The sequence below is a fragment of the Bos grunniens genome, chromosome 14 (genome assembly GCF_055505025.1).
Source record: "Bos grunniens cultivar Pamir isolate PY7600 chromosome 14, Bosgru_T2T1.0, whole genome shotgun sequence".
Taxonomy (NCBI): domain Eukaryota; kingdom Metazoa; phylum Chordata; class Mammalia; order Artiodactyla; family Bovidae; genus Bos; species Bos grunniens.
In genome coordinates, this window is record NC_141178.1 from 30,393,770 (window position 1) to 30,415,159 (window position 21,390).

General features: G+C 36.2%; 1 protein-coding gene across 3 annotated transcripts in view; it reads right to left on the minus strand.

The window, feature by feature from the left end:
* CSMD3 (CUB and Sushi multiple domains 3) overlaps positions 1-21,390 on the minus strand; it is a 1,478,779-nt gene that overhangs the window by 309,094 nt on the left and 1,148,295 nt on the right. For all 3 annotated transcript variants that reach the window (XM_086335396.1, XM_086335395.1, XM_086335397.1), the window contains one exon: positions 15,799-15,993. In XM_086335396.1, coding sequence (XP_086191522.1) covers positions 15,799-15,993 — 195 coding nt within the window. The remainder of the gene's footprint in view (positions 1-15,798; positions 15,994-21,390) is intronic.

Consider the following 21,390-nt stretch of genomic DNA (forward strand, 5'->3'; position numbering starts at 1 on the left):
TGGATTCTTTATCCTTTAGAAATCTGGAGGGAAACAAGAGCCAACATTACTAGTGAAAGGGAGTAGGAATTGGCCGATATTCCTTTTTTTTTTTTCTTGTAATTCAGGGGTTTCTTTACCTTGTTTCATAAATTAGATGGGATAAAATGTCTATATTTTCATTAGATTCTAGCTAATGTTTTATAACTAAATTTTAGCATTTCCTTTACTTTTGAATGTAAGAAACAAAGTATGTTAGCAACAGAAGTAACTGGGACTTTGTTGACAAAAAAAATCAGATATATTTTATATTACCTAAAATTGTTGCAGATACCTCAAAATATTGTTTATTCTTATCACTACTAAAAATTAATTGAAACTGTAACTTCCAAGTTAAGGCATTAATTAAGTATATATATTACTACATAAAAGTATTTTTTTTATTACAGTACTTTGATAACTATATGGATATAGTTATTATATTATTATTGAAATAATATTTCAATATTATTGGTTTCTCTTCCAAGCCTATGTGAGTTATTTTACTTTGTGTGTTTAAAAAGATGATGAGATATCACCAGCCAAAATGTCTATCATCAAAAAATTTACAAACAACAAATGCTGGAGAGGGTGTAGAGAGAAGGGAACCCTCCTACACTGCTGGTGGGAACGCAAATTGGTACAGTCACTATGGAGAATACAATGGAGGTTCCTTTAAAAATAGAGCTGTCATATGACCACCCTATAATCCCACTTGTGGGCATATATTCAGAGAAAAACATAATCTGCACCCCAATGTTCATTAAAGCACTGTTTACGATAGCCAAGACATGGAAGCAACTTAATGTTCATCAACAGAAGAATGGATAAAGAAGATGTGGTACATATAGACAATGGTATATCATTTAGTCATTAAAAAGAATGAAATAATGCCATTTGCAGCAACATAGACCTAGAGATTGTCATACTGAGTAAAGTAAATCAGATAGAGAAGGAGAAATATCGCATGGCACCCCTTATATGTTGAATTTAAAAAGAAATTATATAAATGAACTAACTTACTTACAAAACAGAAAGAGACTTACAGGCTTACAGAATGAACTTATGGTTGCCAGGGGTAAGCATAGGGAAAGGGATAGTGAGGGAATTTGGGATGGCCATGTACCACACTAATACATTTAAAATGAATAACCAATAAGGACCTATTGTATAGCACAGGGAACTCTCCTCAATGTTATGTGGCAGCCTGTAGGGAAGGAGAGTTTGGGGGAGAATGGATACATGTGTATGTATGGTTAGTCCCTTCACCACTCACCTGAAACTATCATATTATTGTTAATTGGCTATACCCCAATAGAAAATTAAAAAAAATTAAATTAAAAAAATGAAAGATGATTCTAAGGTCCATAGGCTTCATCAGAATATACACATACACATAGAAGGGAATTCTATTCTAATTAGATTCCTCCCAAATCACCTGTCCTTGTCATTTTCTGTTTACTTGTTTCCTTAAGGAAGACTGATTCAGAGATTGTTGCTTTGACCTAAGAAGATCTGAAAAATATTAGTTGCATTGCAGTACCCTTTCTTTCCTGCTCTTTTGCTTCCTTTCCTAGGAGGATCAATTAATTCTTTCCAGCATCAGAAAGGTCCTAAAATTCAGGTTTGAAATTTTGGGAGAAAGACCTCCTCTTAAGGTTGATGTAAGTGAAACTCCCTTAGTCGTGTCTGACTCTTTGTGACCCCATGGACTATATAGTCCATGGAATTCTCCAGGCCAGAATACTGGGCAGTCTATTCCTTCTCCAGCGAATCTTCCTGACCTAGGGATCAAACCGGGGTCTCCTGCATTGCAGGTGGATTCTTTACCAACTGAGCTATCAGTGAAGCCCTAAGGTTGACATATTCTTGAAGTTATTTAAACCATAGCCTAAATATGGTTCAGATTTACTCAGTAATTCTCCCATGTGGCTCAATATCAACTCAATATCAACTCAATATCAACTCAAGTTGAGTTGATGTGTTTTGGGGTTAGGAATCATATTCCCTGTTGCTCAGGTAACTCTATTTTGTTGTCTTTTATGTATACATCTCCCTCAGGAATATAGGAGTGAATGGCTCACTGGTTAAAGTATACATATGAAATGAAATTTTCTGTGTTTGACAAAGGGCAGGGAGGCAGCAATCCCCTTTGCCTCTCTCTTAGAGGGTTTCCTTGAAAACACAGTAGATAAACCTTTTGATTTTACAGTTAGAGCTTCCAGCTATTTGACCTTTGAAACTGTAAAAAACATACTTCTGAAATTAACTCAGGGTTCTTACAAGATTACTCACAAGGTATGCATGAGAAAAAGCATACCAATTTCCCTCTGAATGAGACAAAAGAAGTGTTACTTGTTCTTTTTTTAACTGTATACATTTGTGTGAGATTCTGTCTGGTCTTTATGGTGTCTTTCACAGACTGCCTGCAACAAGCATTGTACTCCAGATATGCGTATTCAATAATAAAATTGCTTTCTTTCTCTTCCAGGTTTTGTGCAATGAACTTTGTTAGTAGGATTCCTGTTCCGCAATAGAAGTAAAGAACTGGCTATCTTTAGATCTAGTGTCCTAGTGTGTGTGTTAGTCGCTCAGCCATGTCCACTCTGTCCCATTACATTAATACAATTTGAATCTCACCATGACTTCTAAGGACTTCACAGGTGGTGCTAGAAGTAAAGAACCTACTGCCAATGCAGGAGACATAAGTGCGTTTGATTGATCCCTGGGTCAGGAAGATCCCCTGAAGGAGGGCATGGCAACCCACTCCAGTATTCTTGCCTGGAGAATCCCATGGACAGAGGATCCTGGTGGGCTACAGTCCATAGGATTGAAGAGTCAGATATGACTGAAGTTACTTAGCATGCATATATGCATGAATTCTAAGTTATTGTTAAATGCTTTTCTTTCCTCATCTATAAGGAGAGAATTGATTGATTCAATTTTCTGTATAATTTTTTTTTATTTTTCTGCAGATACTGGCAATACATTCTAGGAAGACATGTTTGAAGTCTGACTTAAATATACACTGTGTATGGTATTAGTTTCTGAGTTGTGTCTGATTCTTTTGCGACCCCAAGGACTGTAGCCAGCCAGGCTCCTCTGTCCATGGGATTTCCCTGGCAAGAATTCTGGAGTAGGTTTCCATTCCTTCTCTGGGGGTTCTTCCTGGCCAGGAATTGGACCCATGTCTCCCGCATTGGCAAGCAAATTCTTTACCACTGAGCCATCTGGGAAGCCCCACATACATATAGTCCTAAATGTAGTGAAGGAGGGCATCTTAACATGATAAAAGGCTATGCAACTACCTATCTGGATACGTTGTGTAGTGACTGAGATATCAAAACCAGGTAAAATAAAAATGGTTTAGATATGAAATCCAAGTCTGCGGTCATAAAAAAATGTGCTCTGAATTATAGATATTGATTTGCAATTGAATTTCTTGTCATAACAGTGACTCTATTTGGTATGCTCCAGAATCCAAAGGAGCAGGGATTTACTTATTACAATGTTAAAGATTCTCTTTGACTGTGTGGGTCAAAATAAACTGTGGAAAATTCTGAAAGACATGGGAATACCAGACCACTTGATCTGCTTCCTGAGAAATCTGTATGCAGGTCAGGAAGCAACAGTTAGAGCTGGACATGGAACAACAGACTGGTTCCTAATAGGAAAAGGGGTATGTCAAGGCTGTATATTGTCACCCTGCTTATTTAACTTATATGCAGAGTACATCATGGGAAATGCTGGGCTGGAGGAAGCACAAGCTGGAATCAAGATTGCTCGGAGAAATATCAATAACCTCAGATATGCAGATGACACCACACTTATGGCAGAAAGTGAAGAACTAAAGAGCCTCTTGATGAAAGTGAAAGTGGAGAGTGAAAAAGTTGGCTTAATGCTCAACATTCAGAAAACTAAGATCATGGCATCCGGTCCCATCACATGGGAAATAGATGGGGAAACAGTGGAAACAGTGTCAGACTTTATTTTTGGGGGCTCCAAAATCACTGCAGATGGTGATTGCAGCTATGAAATTAAAAGACGCTTATGTCTTGGAAGGCAAGTTATGACCAACCCAAACAGCATATTAAAAAGCAGAGACATTACTTTGCCAAAAAAGCTCTATCTAGTCAAGGCTATGGTTTTTCCCGTGGTCATGTATGGATGTGAGAGTTGGACTATAAAGAAAGCTGAGTGCCGAAGAATTGATGCTTTTGAACTGTGGTGTTGGAGAAGACTCTTGAGAGTCCCTTGGACTGCAAGGAGATCCAACCAGTCCATCCTAAAGGAGAGCAGTCCTGGGTGTTCATTGGAAGGACTGATGTTGAAGATGAGACTCCAATACTTTGGCCACCTGATGTGAAGAGCTGACTCATTGGAAAAGACCCTGATGCTGGGAAAGATTGAGGGCAGGAGGAGAATGGGACAACAGAGAATGAGATGGTTGGATGGCATCACTGACTCGATGGACATGGGATTGGGTGGACTCCAGGAGTTGGTGATGGACCGGGAGGCCTGGTGTGCTGCGCTTCATGGGGTTGCAAAGAGTTAGACATGACTGAGCAACTGAACTGAACTGAAAGATTCTCTAAAGGAACATGCAGGAGGCCAAATAGAGTGATTATGTAAGAGTGCCTGGAAACTAGCAGGTGCTCAATAACATCAGCTTCCCTTCCCATTTCCATTCAAATACATTTCCTCCTATCCTATGAAAACAAAACATGCTTTGGTTTTATCCCAATATTACCATAATTTTTTTTTCAATACAGAAAATATTACACATGATTCTGACAAATAATCTGTGCATTTTGTCTGTAAACAAAATTCCTATGTGTAGCTTACTAAAGGAAGATATTTGATGATACTTGAAAGTAGTTTACCACTAGGCCTTTGTCCTATGAATCTCTCATCTACATGCTTTAATTATATCATGTACTTAAATGACATCAAATGCTAAATGGCTTAGTATATTAGATTAGACAATCTCTATAAGCATTTATAACAGAACAGGGTCTAGACTCATTCCACATCTCAAAAAAATTTTGCAAACCTCAAGGAGATTTGAAAAAAGGAATTAACCCAAGGTAAATCATGCCATTTAAACAGAAGATATGAAATAAAAATTCAATTATTTAATTCTTCATACAAAAACAATATGATTTAATTAAAAGTAGGTTATACCAGGTTACTAATGAAATATAAATCTAAAGTTGGACATCTAGGTTGCTTCCATGTCCTGGCTATTATAAACAGTGCTGCGATGAACATTGGGGTACACGTCTCTTTCCCTTCTGGTTTCCTCAGTGTGTATGCCCAGCAGTGGGATTGCTGGATCATAAGGCAGTTCTATTTCCAGTTTTTTCATTTTGATATTTGGCAAAACTAATACAATTATGTAAAGTTTAAAAATAAAATAAAATTAAAAAAAATAAAGTTGGAAAGCTATGATCATACAATGAACTTTTTCTTTTTTTCCTTTAAAACTTTCTCTTCAGTTGCCAGAGTAAGAGGGCTTTCCTTTCAAAAGTGTTTATTATTTCATATGTATTAAGAGTTGGAAGCTGAGCAAACAATGGTTTCAGATGACTACTGAATGTCTAAGTTTACCACAGTTGTGTTTATACACTTTGATCAGTCTTACAGGTCAGTGCTAATTGAATTAATTCTTTTTCCAGAATCCAAGACTTATATTAACATGAATGAAACAAAGGCATTAACAATAACACTGTAGATTTTCAAAAGAATTAACACTGACTATATTTATTAAGGCATGTGCTTTCAGTGCAAAGTTGTATTTCAAATGAAATGTAAAAGTCCATTTCAAGTGAACACTTTTACCAGTTATTGGTAAAAGAAAACTGTTTTCTTAATTCTCATACCTAGCCTAGAGGAAGATTACAGAAGTAAGTAGGGAATCCAAAATCTCACACTTCTTTTTGGTGCCATGTATTCCTTAATGAAACATTTAATCAACTAAACTTTTGGTTAAGAACCAGGCCTTAGTCTTGAGAGTTATAAAAAGATCAATAAAAAGGTCATTGCATTACCCAGCCTATCTACAGGACAGTGATTAAGAAAATGGACTCCCAAATAAGACTGCTGGGCAAGTATGACTGAGTAACTACTTTAACCTCTTTGTCTTGGTCTCTAATATATAAAAATAAGAATTTTAGTATTCCCAGTTCTAAGAGTTGTGGTGAAGTATAAAATGATATTTATATAAAACTTCAAACTCTGAGCAACACAAGATTCCCAACAGTCCTCCTTCCCATGGCACTTTGCCTATTGAGTTGCTTGAAATTCTACCAATATTCCCTGTTTACTCTTTCTTCTACATTTTTGGGCTTCCCCAGTGGCCCTAGTGGTAAAGAATCCACCTGCCAATATAGGAGACACAGGCAATGTGGGTTCAATCCCTGGGTCAGGAAGATCCCCTGGAGAAGGAAATGGCAACCCACTCCAGTATTCTTGCCTGGGAAATCCCATGGACAGAGGAGTCTGGTGGGTTACAGTCCATGGGGTAACTTCTACACAATGCTCACAAGACTGTTTTATTAATATATTGAGCAATGCACCTTATCTGTCTGTATCTCATCAGATTGCAAACTCTTCAGGGACAAGGACAATATTGAATTCATATCTTTATACCTAATAGTTATTAATACTACAGAACTAGGTATAATTGATACACCTAAGCACCTGAGAAAAAGGAATGAATGATACTCTGTCTTTAGAATAAGTGGCAAGCTAGTGATTCTTTAATAGTTCAAATATGTTTATTCTTAGGGTATTATTATTATAATTATGTATCATTTGGATGCTCACTGTATGCTACAGCATTAGACAAGATCAAGAATATTGTGTTGGTTTAGTCACAGAGTAAAAAGTCATGGCAATGTCGAGCATGGTGACTATATGGACAGGGAGGCCTGGCATGCTGCGATTCATGGGGTCGCAAAGAGTCGGACACGACTGAGCGACTGATCTGATCTGATCTGATTGTATATTTAAACTTTGCTTAGAGAATATATCTTAAAAGTCTTCATTGAAAAAAAAAAACAAAACTGTAACTATGTATGGTGACAGATATTAACTGGACTTACTACAGTGATCATTTGGCAATACATATAAATATCAAATCATTATTTTGTATACCTGAAACTAGTTTAATGTTATATATCAACTATACCTCAATCAATAAATCAACTAACAAAATTATAGTACTGTGCTGTAGCCAGTATTCCAAATTTAATGAAGTATACATCAGAGATATCTTTATCCAGGATACTGTTTCAATTTTAGATATATTGATTTCATCCTGGGAACTTTGGAGAGCAGGGGGAAGTGAATAGAAATGGTTTTTCTATTAAAAAGACAAGTGATCATAACCTACAAGAAGTGAGATAGCTAGTCAGCAAGAGAGTTGGAGAAAAAGATTTAAAGAGCAAGGACAACAAGTGCAAAAGCCCTGAGGTAGAAGAGTGATGAGTGTTTTGAAGAACCCTCCAGGAGGCCAGTGTGGTTCAAACAGTAAAGTAAAAAGGGAATATATTTACAGAGGTCAGGGTGTATATGGGCAGATTAAGTAGAGCTTCATAGTATAGGATATTTGGCATTTATTCAGATTTAGGAAGTACTGGATGGATTTTGAGTACTTATGTGACAATCTAACATATGGTTTAAAGATTACTGTGTTCAAAGGAGATGGTATGCAGAAACAACGAAATGAGAGAAACTAGTCAGGAGAGAAGTGGGCGGCAAGAGATGACTGGTGCTCTAGATCAGGGTAGAGATATATTTACATAAACAAATGACATACAATTAGGTGAAATAAACCAAGTAATGAATACTAAGAGACAATACAGATTCTGTCACCATTTGTGTTTTAATACTTTTATTTAATATTGAATCAGATCATGGATAAGAATGATATAATTTAATTTCTATTTTAATCCAGTATGTCTATAGATAAAACATCTCAGAGTTTCAGTAAAGAATGAAAAATAAGAAGGGAAAAAATTATTTTCCCAGTGCAAGTTTTTTTTTGGATCACTAAGTGAACTGCAGGTACAGATACCCTGTTCTGCCATAATTTAATATATGTGACGCTGTCATGAGATACACTGCAGGATTTCTCATTCCTGAGGACTTACCACAGGATGCTATCATTTTGGATCTAAATTCTGACAAATATAATCTCCTGGTGTCCACTATAAGCTCTAAAAAATATTTTCTTCAGATTTAAAATGTATGCTTAATCCTGAACCATGATAAAAATCTTTTCCTAGATAGACAAACTTTGTAAGTTCTTAGGGTTCAGATCAGGTGAAGAAAATATTTACCAAGACCTTTCTTACATAAATTAATGTCTCTTACATGCAAAGGAGTAATATGAAGCTCAAGACTTTATGAACTTATGTTGCTCCAGGGTGAGACTAAATCAACATTAATCAATCAATCAATTGATCTATCTTTCCTTATTTTGGCACTTAAGAATCATAGTCTAATAGCCAACCCCCTACTCATGTACTCTGCAACAAAGTCTACCAGTCAGTCAAAATCTCCTGCCTCCATTATCAGATACTTTAGTTAGGATTTCTACTATAGAGTAAGACTGAGCATGTAAAGCACAAAAAACTGGCAAGCTAATTCTCAAACACTGATGAAATTACAAATAAAGGCATAAACAAATTTACATGTGACAAGGGCAACTACTGGAATAATAAAAAATAACATAACTCTGAAACACTGAAGAGATAGGCTGTAGATGTGACATAACTATTTATCTTTTGTATCAGAAAATCAATAGATATTATCTAATGCTGGATAACAAGCAATAGAGCTTCATGTTATATAGAGAGAGCCACCAGAGCAATTAGAAACAGAAATTATTAGAAAGCTCAGTTGAGGAATAGGAGATTAGAAAAGGGTAAAGCAGATGAACATTGATTTCCATTATGTTAAATTGCAAGCATCTTGGTATTATTTCCTTAGTTATCATATGCACATTTTACTTTGCTTAGAAAATACAAAATTTATCTTAAGAGTAATTTATACTTATGAATAACAAAAACTTCTAGCTCTATTGCACATGCATTACACACTAATTTTGACTTTTGAGGTATTAATTTATTAAATCTGAATGTCAGCCAGTTACTGTATATGATCACCATGAGGGAAAACAAATAGATACATGAACAGCTGATAAAGAAACTAAAATTTATTAAGTTCTTCTTAGTTTATGACTAAATAATATTTAGTAATAGCCATATGACTAAATGTTTTAAATAAGTTATTTAATATAATTCCCCCAACAACTTTGCAAATTACACAATATTATCTCATGCTTATATGTGCAAAATAAACAAGGTCTCACAGTTGACTCAGGCTTTTCCTTTGTTTTTAAATCATTGTTTACAGTTAAAAGTACCTAGCTTTAAAATTTGGATTTTCCTTTCCTCTCTAGTATATAAGAAATTATCCAGTATTATCATATTTTTAAGAAAGATGTATCAAGATTTTTGGCTAAGAGCTTAAAGCATGTATTAATAACTTTAAATTGATTTTTATATCTTAGTATTATGGCTAAAAGTCTAGTGACATCCAACTTTGTTCTTGTTCAGTTGCTCAGTTGTGTCCAACTCTTTGCAACAGAGAAGCACCACACCAGGCTTCTTTGTCCTTCATTATCTCCTGGAGTTTGCTCAAACTCATGTCCACTGAATCAGAAATACTATCTGCCATCTCGTCCTTGGCCATCCACTTCTCTCCCTGCCCTGAATCCTTCCTAGCATCAGGGTCTTTTACAGTGAGTTGGCTCTTGAATGAGGTAGCCAAAGTATTGGAGCTTCAGCTTCAGGATCAGTCCTTCCAGTGAATATTCATGGTTGATTTCCTTTAGGATTGACTGGTTTGATCTTGCTGTCCAAGGGACTCTCAAGAGTCTTCTCCAGAACAACAAATCAAAAATATCAATTCTCTGAAGCTCAGCCTTCTTTGTGGTCCAATTCTGACATCCATACATGACTACTAGAAAAACCATAGTTTTGACTGTATGGATCTTTGAGTGCAAAGTGATGTCTGTTTTTTTAATTTGTCATAGCTTTTCTTCCAAGGAGCAAGTATCTTTTAATTTCATGCCTGCAGTCACCATCCTCAGTAATTCTGGAGCCCAAGAAAATAAAATCTTCACTGTTTCCACTTTTCCCCCATTCACTATGAAGTGATGAGATAGAATAACATGATCTTAGTTTTTTGAATGTTGAGTTTTAAGCCAGCTTTTTCACTTTCCTCTTTCACTTTCATCAAGAGGCTCTTTAGTTTTTCTTTGCTTTCTGTCATTAGAATAGTAACATCTGCATATGTGAGCTTGTTATTTCTCCTGGCAATCTTGATTCCAGCTTGTGAATTATCCAGCCCAGCATCTCACATCATGTACTCTGCATCTATGTTAAATAAGCAAGGTGACAATATGCATCCTTGATACACTCCTTTCCCAATTTTTAGCCAGTCTGTTTTTCCATGTCTGGTGCTAACTGTTGCTTCTTATCCTGCATACAGATTTCTCAGGAGACAGGTGCGGTGGGGGATGTGAGGTATGGTATTCCCATCTCTTCAAGAATTTCCAGTTTGTTGTGATCCACACAGTGAAAGGCTTTAGCAAGTCAGTGAAAAATATGTAGTTTTTTTTTTTTAATTCTCTTGCTTTTTCTATGATCAATGGATGCTGTTATCCAACTTAAATGATGGTAAAAATTATTCTCTCTTAAGTAATTTTAAAATACTCAACTCCTGTGCTATTTTCAGGAATGAGTGACTGTTTATTCATATAAAAATCAGTTACATTTAGTTAATGTTAAAATGACAAAAAAGGTTAGTTCATCTGAAACATAACATACAATGCAAAGTGCAATGCATGATTTCCAACGCTATGCATGTTTTTGGAACACTGTTAAAACTTACAAGTATTAATACGCCAGTATTTGTTGGGAAGTTTACTAGGTCTGATTTACTATGTGTTGTGATTAATAACTGAATCTTCACAATAACCTATTGAATTAACAACTGTTATCTGGTTTTTGAGAGTTAAAAATCAAGGCTCAGCTTGCCTCAGGTTATACATAGAGTAAGAGAACATGAAGTCAGATCTGTTCTTACCTCTAAATTGTCTGTACATATGACTGTTCAATCAAATATATAAAGTACACTTAATTAAGATATAATTGACCCATGAAACATTGGAAATGTTGAAAATAAATAGGATTATCTTAGGTGAGCATATTCTTTGTGAATGGTATATATTTTGGTACTCTAGTCTTTCCCATCTAAGTCACTGAAATACACCTATTTAATCATTTATTCCAGTGATTAACACTTAGCTTTTTGATCTATAGTTTTCTGTGTCCTTTTGAGTTTTCTCCATCAAATTTTTGGTTTATCCATGTCTGATGTTGCAAATTTTCCATGGTTTATAAACGATTACTGACTAAATTTTGAAAAGTGCTTTTCTAAGTTTAGTATGCTTTTTTGCCTATAAAAGGATTTCCTTTTTGTATGGATATAAATTATAAGATAATAAATCACTCTTTCTCTTCATTTTCCATAAAATTTCATGTCATCATTTTATTTTCCTCTTTGGCAAGATTAAATCCAAAATAATTACTTCCCTTTTTATTTCCTTTATCTTGTAATGCAAAAAAGCAAAATGGCTGTCTGGGGAGGCCTTACAAATAGCTGTGAAATGAAGAGAAGCAAAAAGCAAAGGAGAAAAGGAAAGATATAAACATCTGAATGCAGAGTTCCAAAGAATAGAAAGAAGAGATAAGAAAGCCTTCTTCAGCAATCAATGCAAAGAAATAGAGGAAAACAACAGAATGGGAAAGACTAGAGATCTCTTCAAGAAAATCAGAGATACCAAAGGAACATATCATGCAAAGATGAGCTCGATAAAGGACAGAAAGTGTATGGACCTAACAGAAATAGAAGATATTGAGAAGAGATGGCAAGAATAAACAGAAGAACTGTACAAAAAAGATCTTCATGACCCAGATAATCACGATGGTTGTGATCACTGACCTAGAGCCAGACATCCTGGAATGTGAAGTCAAGTGGGCCGTAGAAAGCATCACTACGAACAAAGCTAGTGGAGGTGATAATTCCAGTTGAGCTATTCCAAATCCTGAAAGATGATGCTGTCAAAGTGCTGCACTCAATATGCCAGCAAATTTGGAAAACTCAGCAGTGGCCACAGGACTGGAAAAGGTCCGTTTTCATTCCAATCCCAAAGAAAGGCAACACCAAAGAATGCTCAAACTACCACACAATTGCACTCATCTCACATGCTAGTAAAGTAATGCTCAAAATTCCCCAAGCCAGGCTTCAGCAATATGTGAACCGTGAACTTCCTGATGTTCAAGCTGGTTTTAGAAAAGGCAGAGGAACCAGAGATCAAATTGCCAACATCCACTGGATCATGGAAAAATCAAGAGAGTTCCAGAAAAGCATCTATTTCTGCTTTATTGACTATGCCAAAGCCTTTGACTGTGTGGATCACAATAAACTGTGGAAAATTCTGAAAGAGATAGGAATACCAGACCACTTGATCTGCCTCTTGAGAAATCTGTATGCAGGTCAGGAAGCAACAGTTAGAACTGGACATGGAACAACAGACTGGTTCCAAATAGGAAAAGGAGTTCGTCAAGGCTGTATATTGTCACCCTGTTTATTTAACTTATATGCAGAGTACATCATGAGAAATGCTGGACTGGAAGAAACACAAGCTGGAATCAAGATTGCCAGAAGAAATATCAATACCCTCAGATATGCAGATGACACCACCCTTATGGCAGAAAGTGAAGAGGAACTAAAAAGCCTCTTGATGAAGGTGAAAGTGGAGAGTGAAAAAGTTGGCTTAAAGCTCAACATTCAGAAAACAAAGATCATGGCATCCGGTCCCATCCCTTCATGGGAAATAGATGGGGAAACCGTGGAAACAGTGTCAGTCTTTATTTTTTGGGGGCTCCAAAATCACTGCAGATGGTGATTGCAGCCATGAAATTAAAAGATGATTACTCCTTGGAAGGAAAGTTATGACCACCCTAGATAGCATATTCAAAAGCAGAGACATTACTTTGCCAACAAAGGTCCGTCTAGTCAAGGCTATGGTTTTCCCTGTGGTCATGTATGGATGTGAGAGTTGGACTGTGAAGAAGGCTGAGCGCCGAAGAATTGATGCTTTTGAACTGTGGTGTTGGAGAAGACTCTTGAGAGTCCCTTGGACTGCAAGGAGATCCAACCAGTCCATTCTGAAGGAGATCAGCCCTGGGATTTCTTTGGAAGGAATGATGCTAAAGGTGAAACTCCAGTACTTTGGCCACCTCATGCGAAGAGTTGACTCATTAGAAAAGACTCTGATGCTGGGAGGGACTCGGGGCATGAGGAGAAGGGGACGACAGGCCTGGTGTGCTGCGATTCATGGGGTTGCAAAGAGTCGGACACGACTGACTGACTGATCTGATCTGATCTGATCTTGTAATAGATGAAATCATTACATCAAGTCAGTTCAGTCAGGTCAGTTATTTCTGAATCTTTGTGACCACATCGACTGCAGCACACCAGGATTCCCTGTCCTTCACCAACTTCCAGAGCTTGCTCAAACTCATGTCAATCAAGTCGGTGATGCCACCCAACCATCTCATCCTCTTTCGTCCCCTTCTCCTCCTGCCTTCAATCTTTCCCAGTGTCAGGGTCTTTTCCAAGGAGTCAGTTCTTCGCATCAGGTGGCCAGAATATTGGAGTTTCAGCTTCAGCATCAGTCTTCCAATGATTATTCAGGACCGATTTCCTTTAGGATTGACTGGTTTGATCTCATTGCAGTCCAAGAGACTCTCAAGAGTCTTCTCCAACACCACAGTTCAAAAGCATCAATTCTTCAGCGCTCAGCTTTCTTTATAGTCCAACTCTCACATCCATACATGACCACAGGAAAAACCATAGCCTTGACTAGACGGACCTTTGTTGGCAAAGTAGAAGAGACACCCCACACCCGAGGTAAGAGAAACCCAAGTAAGACGGTAGGTGTTGCAAGAGGGCATCAGAGGGCAAACACAGTGAAACCATCCTCACAGAAAACTAGTCAATCTAATCACACTAGGACCACAGCCTTATCTAACTCAATGAAACTAAGCCATGCCCGTGGGACAACCCAAGATGGGCGGGTCATGATGGAGAGGTCTGACAGAATGTGGTCCACTAGAGAAGGGAATGGCAAAGCACTTCAGTATTCTTGCCTTGAGGACCCCATGAACGGTATGAAAAGAACAAGCTTAGAGAGGTTAAATGACTTGTGGTAGTTAGAAATCATATATATATATATGTTGCTGCGTCACTTCAGTCGTGTCCGACTGTGTGTGACCCCAGAGACGGCAGCCCACCAGGCTCCTCTGTCCCTGGGATTCTCCAGGCAAGAACACTGGAGTGGGTTGCCATTTCCTTCTCCAATGCATGAAAGTGAAAAGTGAAAGTGAAGTCGTTCAGTCGTGTCCGACCCTCAGCGACCCATGGACTGCAGCCTACCAGGCTCCTTGGCCCATGGGATTTTCCAGGCAAGAGTACTGGAGTGGGGTGCCACTGCCTTCTCCAATATATATATATATATAATTCTCATAGGTGAATACATTAAATTTCTAACAAAAACAACCATGTGCATTAGACACCAAAAATCCAAACTTTTAATCAACAGATCAGAGTTGCTGGTTTTTCTTGTTCCACTGAAATCACAGTAGTAAATACACTTTATTTTATAAATTCCTCCAGCTATTTATCCAGAAATATGTATTCATGAATTTCTGAACCATGATCATTAAAACTTATTTCATTGTTAACTGGGGACTCCTACAGTTTTCCTTCGTTTGTCCAGTAGATCATCTCTTCAAAATCATTAGAAAGAGCTGCTTATTTACTGTGGTTAACTGCTTAGCAAATTCCCTATCCCCAAATGAGGATGATGTTTCTGTTTCAGGTGCCTCTGTTAACTGTCTTAGTCTTAAAAATATTTAGTCTCTTTTTGAATATATTTTTCCCTAAGACTTTTTCTAAGATATATGATATTTTCTTGGCCATGATCATTGTCAGATCCTTCAGCATTCTGAATTTGATGCACTGGTCTTGTACTAACTATAGCTGTAGCAGATCTGACAACTTTCATCTGATATTATGTTACTGAAACTAACTTTAGTTATTTCTCCATCTTTTTGCACACTTGGGTCTTCCTTGTGCTTTTGGAGCTGCCTCAGTAGCTCTGACTTGGTCACTCCTTTTAAACAACTTAGTTCTTAGGAGAAATGTATGTATCTCCATATGCTTGGTTAAGATCTACCACTGATTATTGATAATATTCTAGGTATTGCATTTATCTACTTTTGTTGAAATAACAGTTTCAATGTGTTTCTTCCTCATTACTCAGTCAATATTTCCTGAGAACCTGAAGTTTTAGGAACTCCTTTAAATTCTTAAGATAAAAAAAAATGAACAAAATATCCCTGCTCTCAGAGAGCTGGCCCACTATAACATGCACATTGCTTTAGAGACACGTGGGAATATAAGCACTTTTCCAAAATCATTTATTTACAGAAACCAGTTAAAAAGTCCTCGATAAAATCTGCATTGCCTACACCACACTTGTAGATCATGTGTTAAATGGTTGATTTGTTAAAAAAAAACAGAAGTAGCTTTAATTGATTCTAATTATAAAAACTCAGCCAAAAGGTAGTTTCTTACCATGACAACTTGGTAAGACTCTATTCCATCCAGGTCTTCCATCATCTCCCATGATACAGGTGAGTGTTGAATATCCTTGAAGAATGTAACCAGCATCACAGTAATAGGTTACTGTTGACCCTAATTTATAATCCATTCCCAGTCTGGTGCCATTCATTATATTGCCTGGATCAAAGCAGGACTCTCGGAGTTTTGCTGTAAAGTAATGTTGATATAAAATGAATTATTTTAAAATAGCACATTCTAGGAAGCTATCAGTATATCTTCATCTCTGCCTCTAAATAGACAGAAAGCACCAACATGCTTTCTGCCTCTGCTTCAGAGCTAAAAGTACAAAGTAGCCCTCAACCATATCTGATGTTTTGTTGATTTATATTGGTTAAAAAAAGATAAAATTCTTAATTGGTCTTCTCGTTAAAATTAGTATCTAATATATATAGTCAAACAGGGTTTCAGAGTTTATTATAATTATGTTATCAACCATGCATAAGTATTTTAAATGAATTATTTGGAAAAGAAGAACTTGTTTATTTAATATTTCATTATTTAAACAATCTTCCCCCAAATAAAGTACACTCCATTTCATGTGACTGAACTTAGATATAGTACTACTGCCTATGCTAATTTCAGTTAATCACCAGGAAGAAAGTAAAAGATCCTATGTCTCCACCCTGAAGCCATTTCTCTTAACTTACCTCCTGTACTCATTCCGCACATATCTGTCAGAGATCTGCCCATTAAAAATAATAGCAAAATCTTTATAATATCCAAACCATGATCTTATTGGACACAGTCTATATCAAAGCCAAGAATTTTCAAAGGTAATAGTAAAACGCAAATTAAAAAGTAAATTCCATTCACAACAAAGAACTGTTTAAAGAGACTGACAGAATATTTTGAAAATATGGGAGAAATATATTAGTTCATCCATTTTGGCAAATAAGTGGTAGAATACTTTTGTTATACCAGATCTGGGTAACACATGAATATTTACGTTTTATTATCATTGCAGATAAATAGAAATGTACAATGTAACTGCTAAATCACTTCAGTCGTGTCTGAGTCTGTGCGACTGCATAGACAGCAGCCCACCAGGCTCCCCCGTCCCTGGGATTTTCCAGACAAGAACACTGGAGTGGGTTGCCATTTCCTTTTCCAATGCATGAAAGTGAAAAGTGAAAGTGAAGTCGCTCAGTCGTGTCCGACCCTCAGCGACCCATGGACTGCAGCCCACCAGGCTCCTCCGTCCATGGGATTTTCCAGGCAAGAGTACTGGAGTGGGGTGCCATTGAAGGGCTGTCACAAATTCAAGATAACAAATGTGATTTGCTACATTAGAATTTATCTTATGTTAGTGGGAATTCAGGAGATGGGTATATCTTTGGATATGAGTCATAGAATCTTTGTAATTTAAGTCAAGAATATCTTGGTGTTTGGCTATTATAGTAATTATATTATCATAATAAATTAATCAAAATCTGATTAATTTTAACAGAAAAATTATTTTTATTCCATTTGCTAAAGTCTGCAGAGTTCAAAGTGCTTCAACACTTACAGGAAATTACGAGAAATTTATGCTTTAGGAAACATACTTCACAAGATTTCTCTGAATTCAACTAAAGAGGAAATGGTGGAAAGACACATTTAAGTGATTTTAATAGAATACCAAATGAAAAATTCCCACTTCCTTTCCTTCCTTCCTTCTTTCCAGAAACTACTTAAGAGCCCATTATCCAAGTAACACTGGAAATACAGCCATGGTGATAAAAAAATATTCTAACCTTCATGGCTTTTACAGTCTATCAAGAAAATAATTACATTAAGTAAACACTTGTGGTTGCGATGTGTGTTGTATAAGGAGCAGCATTCAGAACCTTCCTGAAGAACTGACATCTAAACTGAGCACTGAGGGGTAATGGGCAGAGTAGGTGAAAGGGGGATGAGAGACATGAAGGGGAGAAGTTATACTGGAGCTTGTAAGTCAGATAAACCTGATTTCTGAGCATCAACCAAAACTAAATAATTTGATCTTTCAAAGGTATGTACATGTACGTACACACACACAGCATAAGAAATTTGTATCCCATATAACAGAAGGAAAAGAACCAGTAGATTCTTTGGTCACTAAGAAAGAGGCTTTAGTAGTACAGAGGTGAGTTTGTTTAATTTTTCAGAGAAAAACATTAATCCTGTCCTTAAATAAGCAGAAAATGCAATGTAATTTTTAGGCGTAACAGCAATCTACCATTTATATTCTTCATGAAATTGAAGTAAATCCCTTGAGGGAAAAGAAAGGATTGAAATTACTATTTAGAAGGATTAATCTCTTTGACATGTATAACTGCCTAACATCCATCTTTTGAAAAGTTAGCTTTTTCCTTCTTTAAAGTTTTCCCCAAATTTTCAGTGACGTATTAGTGAATCTATAATGCAAACCTACTTTTCGAGTAAAGGGAAACATGGTTGATAAAAATACTGCCTCTGCAACAATTTTATATTGCTAGGCTCATTTTGAGAGGATTCACTTATCTCTTTCTTATGTTTACATATTGCTTTAAATTCTTAGTGAATAGCTTTCTATGAATAATACTGCACTTGTTTATTTCCGTGTTTGCCATAGCAATTGCATCTGGACATTTTGAGAACATGTGGAGAATCCTTACATATAGGTCCAGGAAACAGATGGAAAAATGATTTCAATTTTGGAAACAAAAATGTGAAGCAAATTGATAGTATTTTAATGAATAATTAATTTAATAAAATAATTTATTTGTATGAATAATTTACTTTTATGAATAATAGCAACTTGCCTACTGAATAGATCCCAGGTAAGAGTCCCTTGCCTTATATTCTCTAAGTAAAGCATGTTAGAAGCAGTCTTCTGGAAGACAGACGTGATTGTAAGCAATAGAGCCTGTATCTTAACAATGGACTATTTTTTCACTCTTACAAAAAATTTGTTTCAGAATTATTTCCAGGTGAAATTAAAGCATTGTAAATGCTTATTTTAATGAAAAATTTTGACATTACAAAGTTGAAGTATGTGTCCTTAAGAAGAGTCAACAGGAAAAATTAAAGCTTTATTATGCTTTTGTTTTCATTTTATTAAGGAAGACATATAGATGAAATTATAATAAGCACAATATCTATATCATTATAAAGTTTTTATCATGCTTTGCATCAGGCATGACAATAACTAAATAATGTTTGTTCAATTAATACTTAATGACTTGTTTATAAATACATTTTTTTCCTGGGCTAATAAGAACCATAATATTTTTGTTGTTAAAGGTTAGTCTTTAACAAACTTCAAAGTTTATTCCCACATACGGGTATATACTCATGAAAGGACCATTATTAAGAATAGTGTTGTTTTGTAGATAATAAGTTATATGTTATTTTTATTTTTGAGATGTCATCAGAGTATATAATATTCAGCTGCTTTTTATTTCCAGAATAGTGCCATTGGGCATATACCTGCTAGCATGAACTCAGAAACTAAGAGCTAAATTCCCTTCAAGCTGTGTATGCATTGTAGTCCCCTCAGATCATAGTAATTCCCAAAAGGATCTCTTTCTTTTGGAAGACCCATAGTTCACACTATGGAAATTAATTATAAACCACAGATGTATCTCTTTTATTTTGGAAAATACTGTTGATTAAACAATTGGAAATTAAATAATTGCTGCAAAATACCTGAAAATAAAGCTGAAATGTAATAGGTTGCTCTATGAAAAGATATGTCTTACCTTAAATTGATATATTAATTCAGAAAGTAATTGACTGTATTTGAAGGTTCTTGAAGCAGGTGGCTAACTCATCCCATATATAAACAACCATTCATAAATCTTTCACTGTAGATTTTTGGTACCTATCAGATAAAACAGCAGCTGCCAGGAGGTCCCCTTCAGAAGCACAAAACTGTATCTATACTCTCTTCTTCATGTAAATATTTTGTTTAAAGAATATAATCATCCCTCCTATCAGTTACACCTATTAAATATTTAAAATATATTTATTAACATAATTAAAAATAACCTTAATACAAAACAATGCAAAAGATAGCATTAAGCTAAAATGTTTATCAAGTATACATTTAATATTGTATCTTATTGAAATTACATTAATTTATCTGTGCATAGTCACTCAGTCGTGTCCAATTCTTTGCCACCCCAAGAACTGCAGCCTTCTAGGCTCCTCTGTCCATGGGGATTCTTCAGGGAAGACTACTGGAGACTAGGTTGATTTAAACTTTTGGGGGACATTGATGTCAAGTTAATAAAACATCTCCCCTTACCTTCAAATATCTGTTTATTTTAGTTTACTATTGTCTACGGAGAAGGCAATGGCACCCCACTCCAGTACTCTTGCCTGGAAAATCCCATGGACGGAGGAGCCTGGTAGGCTGCAGTCCATGGGGTCGCTGGGAGTCGGACACGACTGAGCGACTTCACTTTCACTTTTCACTTTCATGCATTGAAGAAGGAAATGGCAATCCACTCCAGTGTTCTTGCCTGGAGAATCCCAGGGACGGGGGAGCCTGGTGGGCTGGTGTCTATGGGGTCGCACAGAGTCGGACACGACTGAAGCGACTTAGCAGCAGCCGCAGCAACTATTGTCAACACTAGAGCATATCTACCATTTGATTTTTAAAAAAATTTAATTGGAGGCTAATTACTTTACAATATTGTGGTGGTTTTTGCCATATAGCATTTGCTTTTTGTAAATAAAAGTAGTATTCCTTTCAGAATCTCTATTATTAGCAGGCTGTGTATTTGCGATGTTTGACTACAGCATTTGTTCACCATTCAAATGCTTTGTTTGCAGAATTCCTATGTATTTGCAAATAAACAAAAATAAGGTTCAGTGTCTATCTTCAAGAGGGAAATGAAGAGATCAGTATGAACACAAGCAATAGCAACTATACTCTGGTGTGAGCTCTATAGAAGTAGGTGCTGAACTTATAGCTTTTTAAATAAAGACCTATAAATATCAGTATTTGGAGTTGGGACTTAAAAACTTTACTTTTTCAGAGCTAATAGAAATCAACATGCTTAAAATAAAGTATATAACATGATTACAAATGAAAAACAAATAGTTTTTACTATCCAGGACCTCCAGTTATATGTCAATTTCTTTTGCAGGTGTACATTTTATCTTGAAAATTTTGACATGTTTGCTTGGCTATGGCAGAAATAAACAACAAGACCACTTTATGAGCTTTAAAGAACCAGGCAATTAAAGAGCCAACTGTTTTTTTTTTTTTTTTTTAAATAAAAATAGAAGGTAGGGTGACTGATAAGAAAAGACAGATCCTGGAGACCCTAAAGTGGGGGATGAAATTCTATGGGGAGGGTTGAGAGTTTTGAGAGCCAGTCCAGAAAGTTAATTAGGTTGGATTTCGGGAATACCATAAACTTAGCAATAACATTGTAAAGAAATACCATCTGGAGTATAAAAATAAGACCTCAAGGAATTGTGTGTAAATGGGAACTGGTGTAGTGACCAAGGATGGTAGGCAGTAGTTGCAGGGTACAGGATGGACTGTAGTTCATGGAATGCTTATGTATTTCTCTGCCTGTACTCACATTT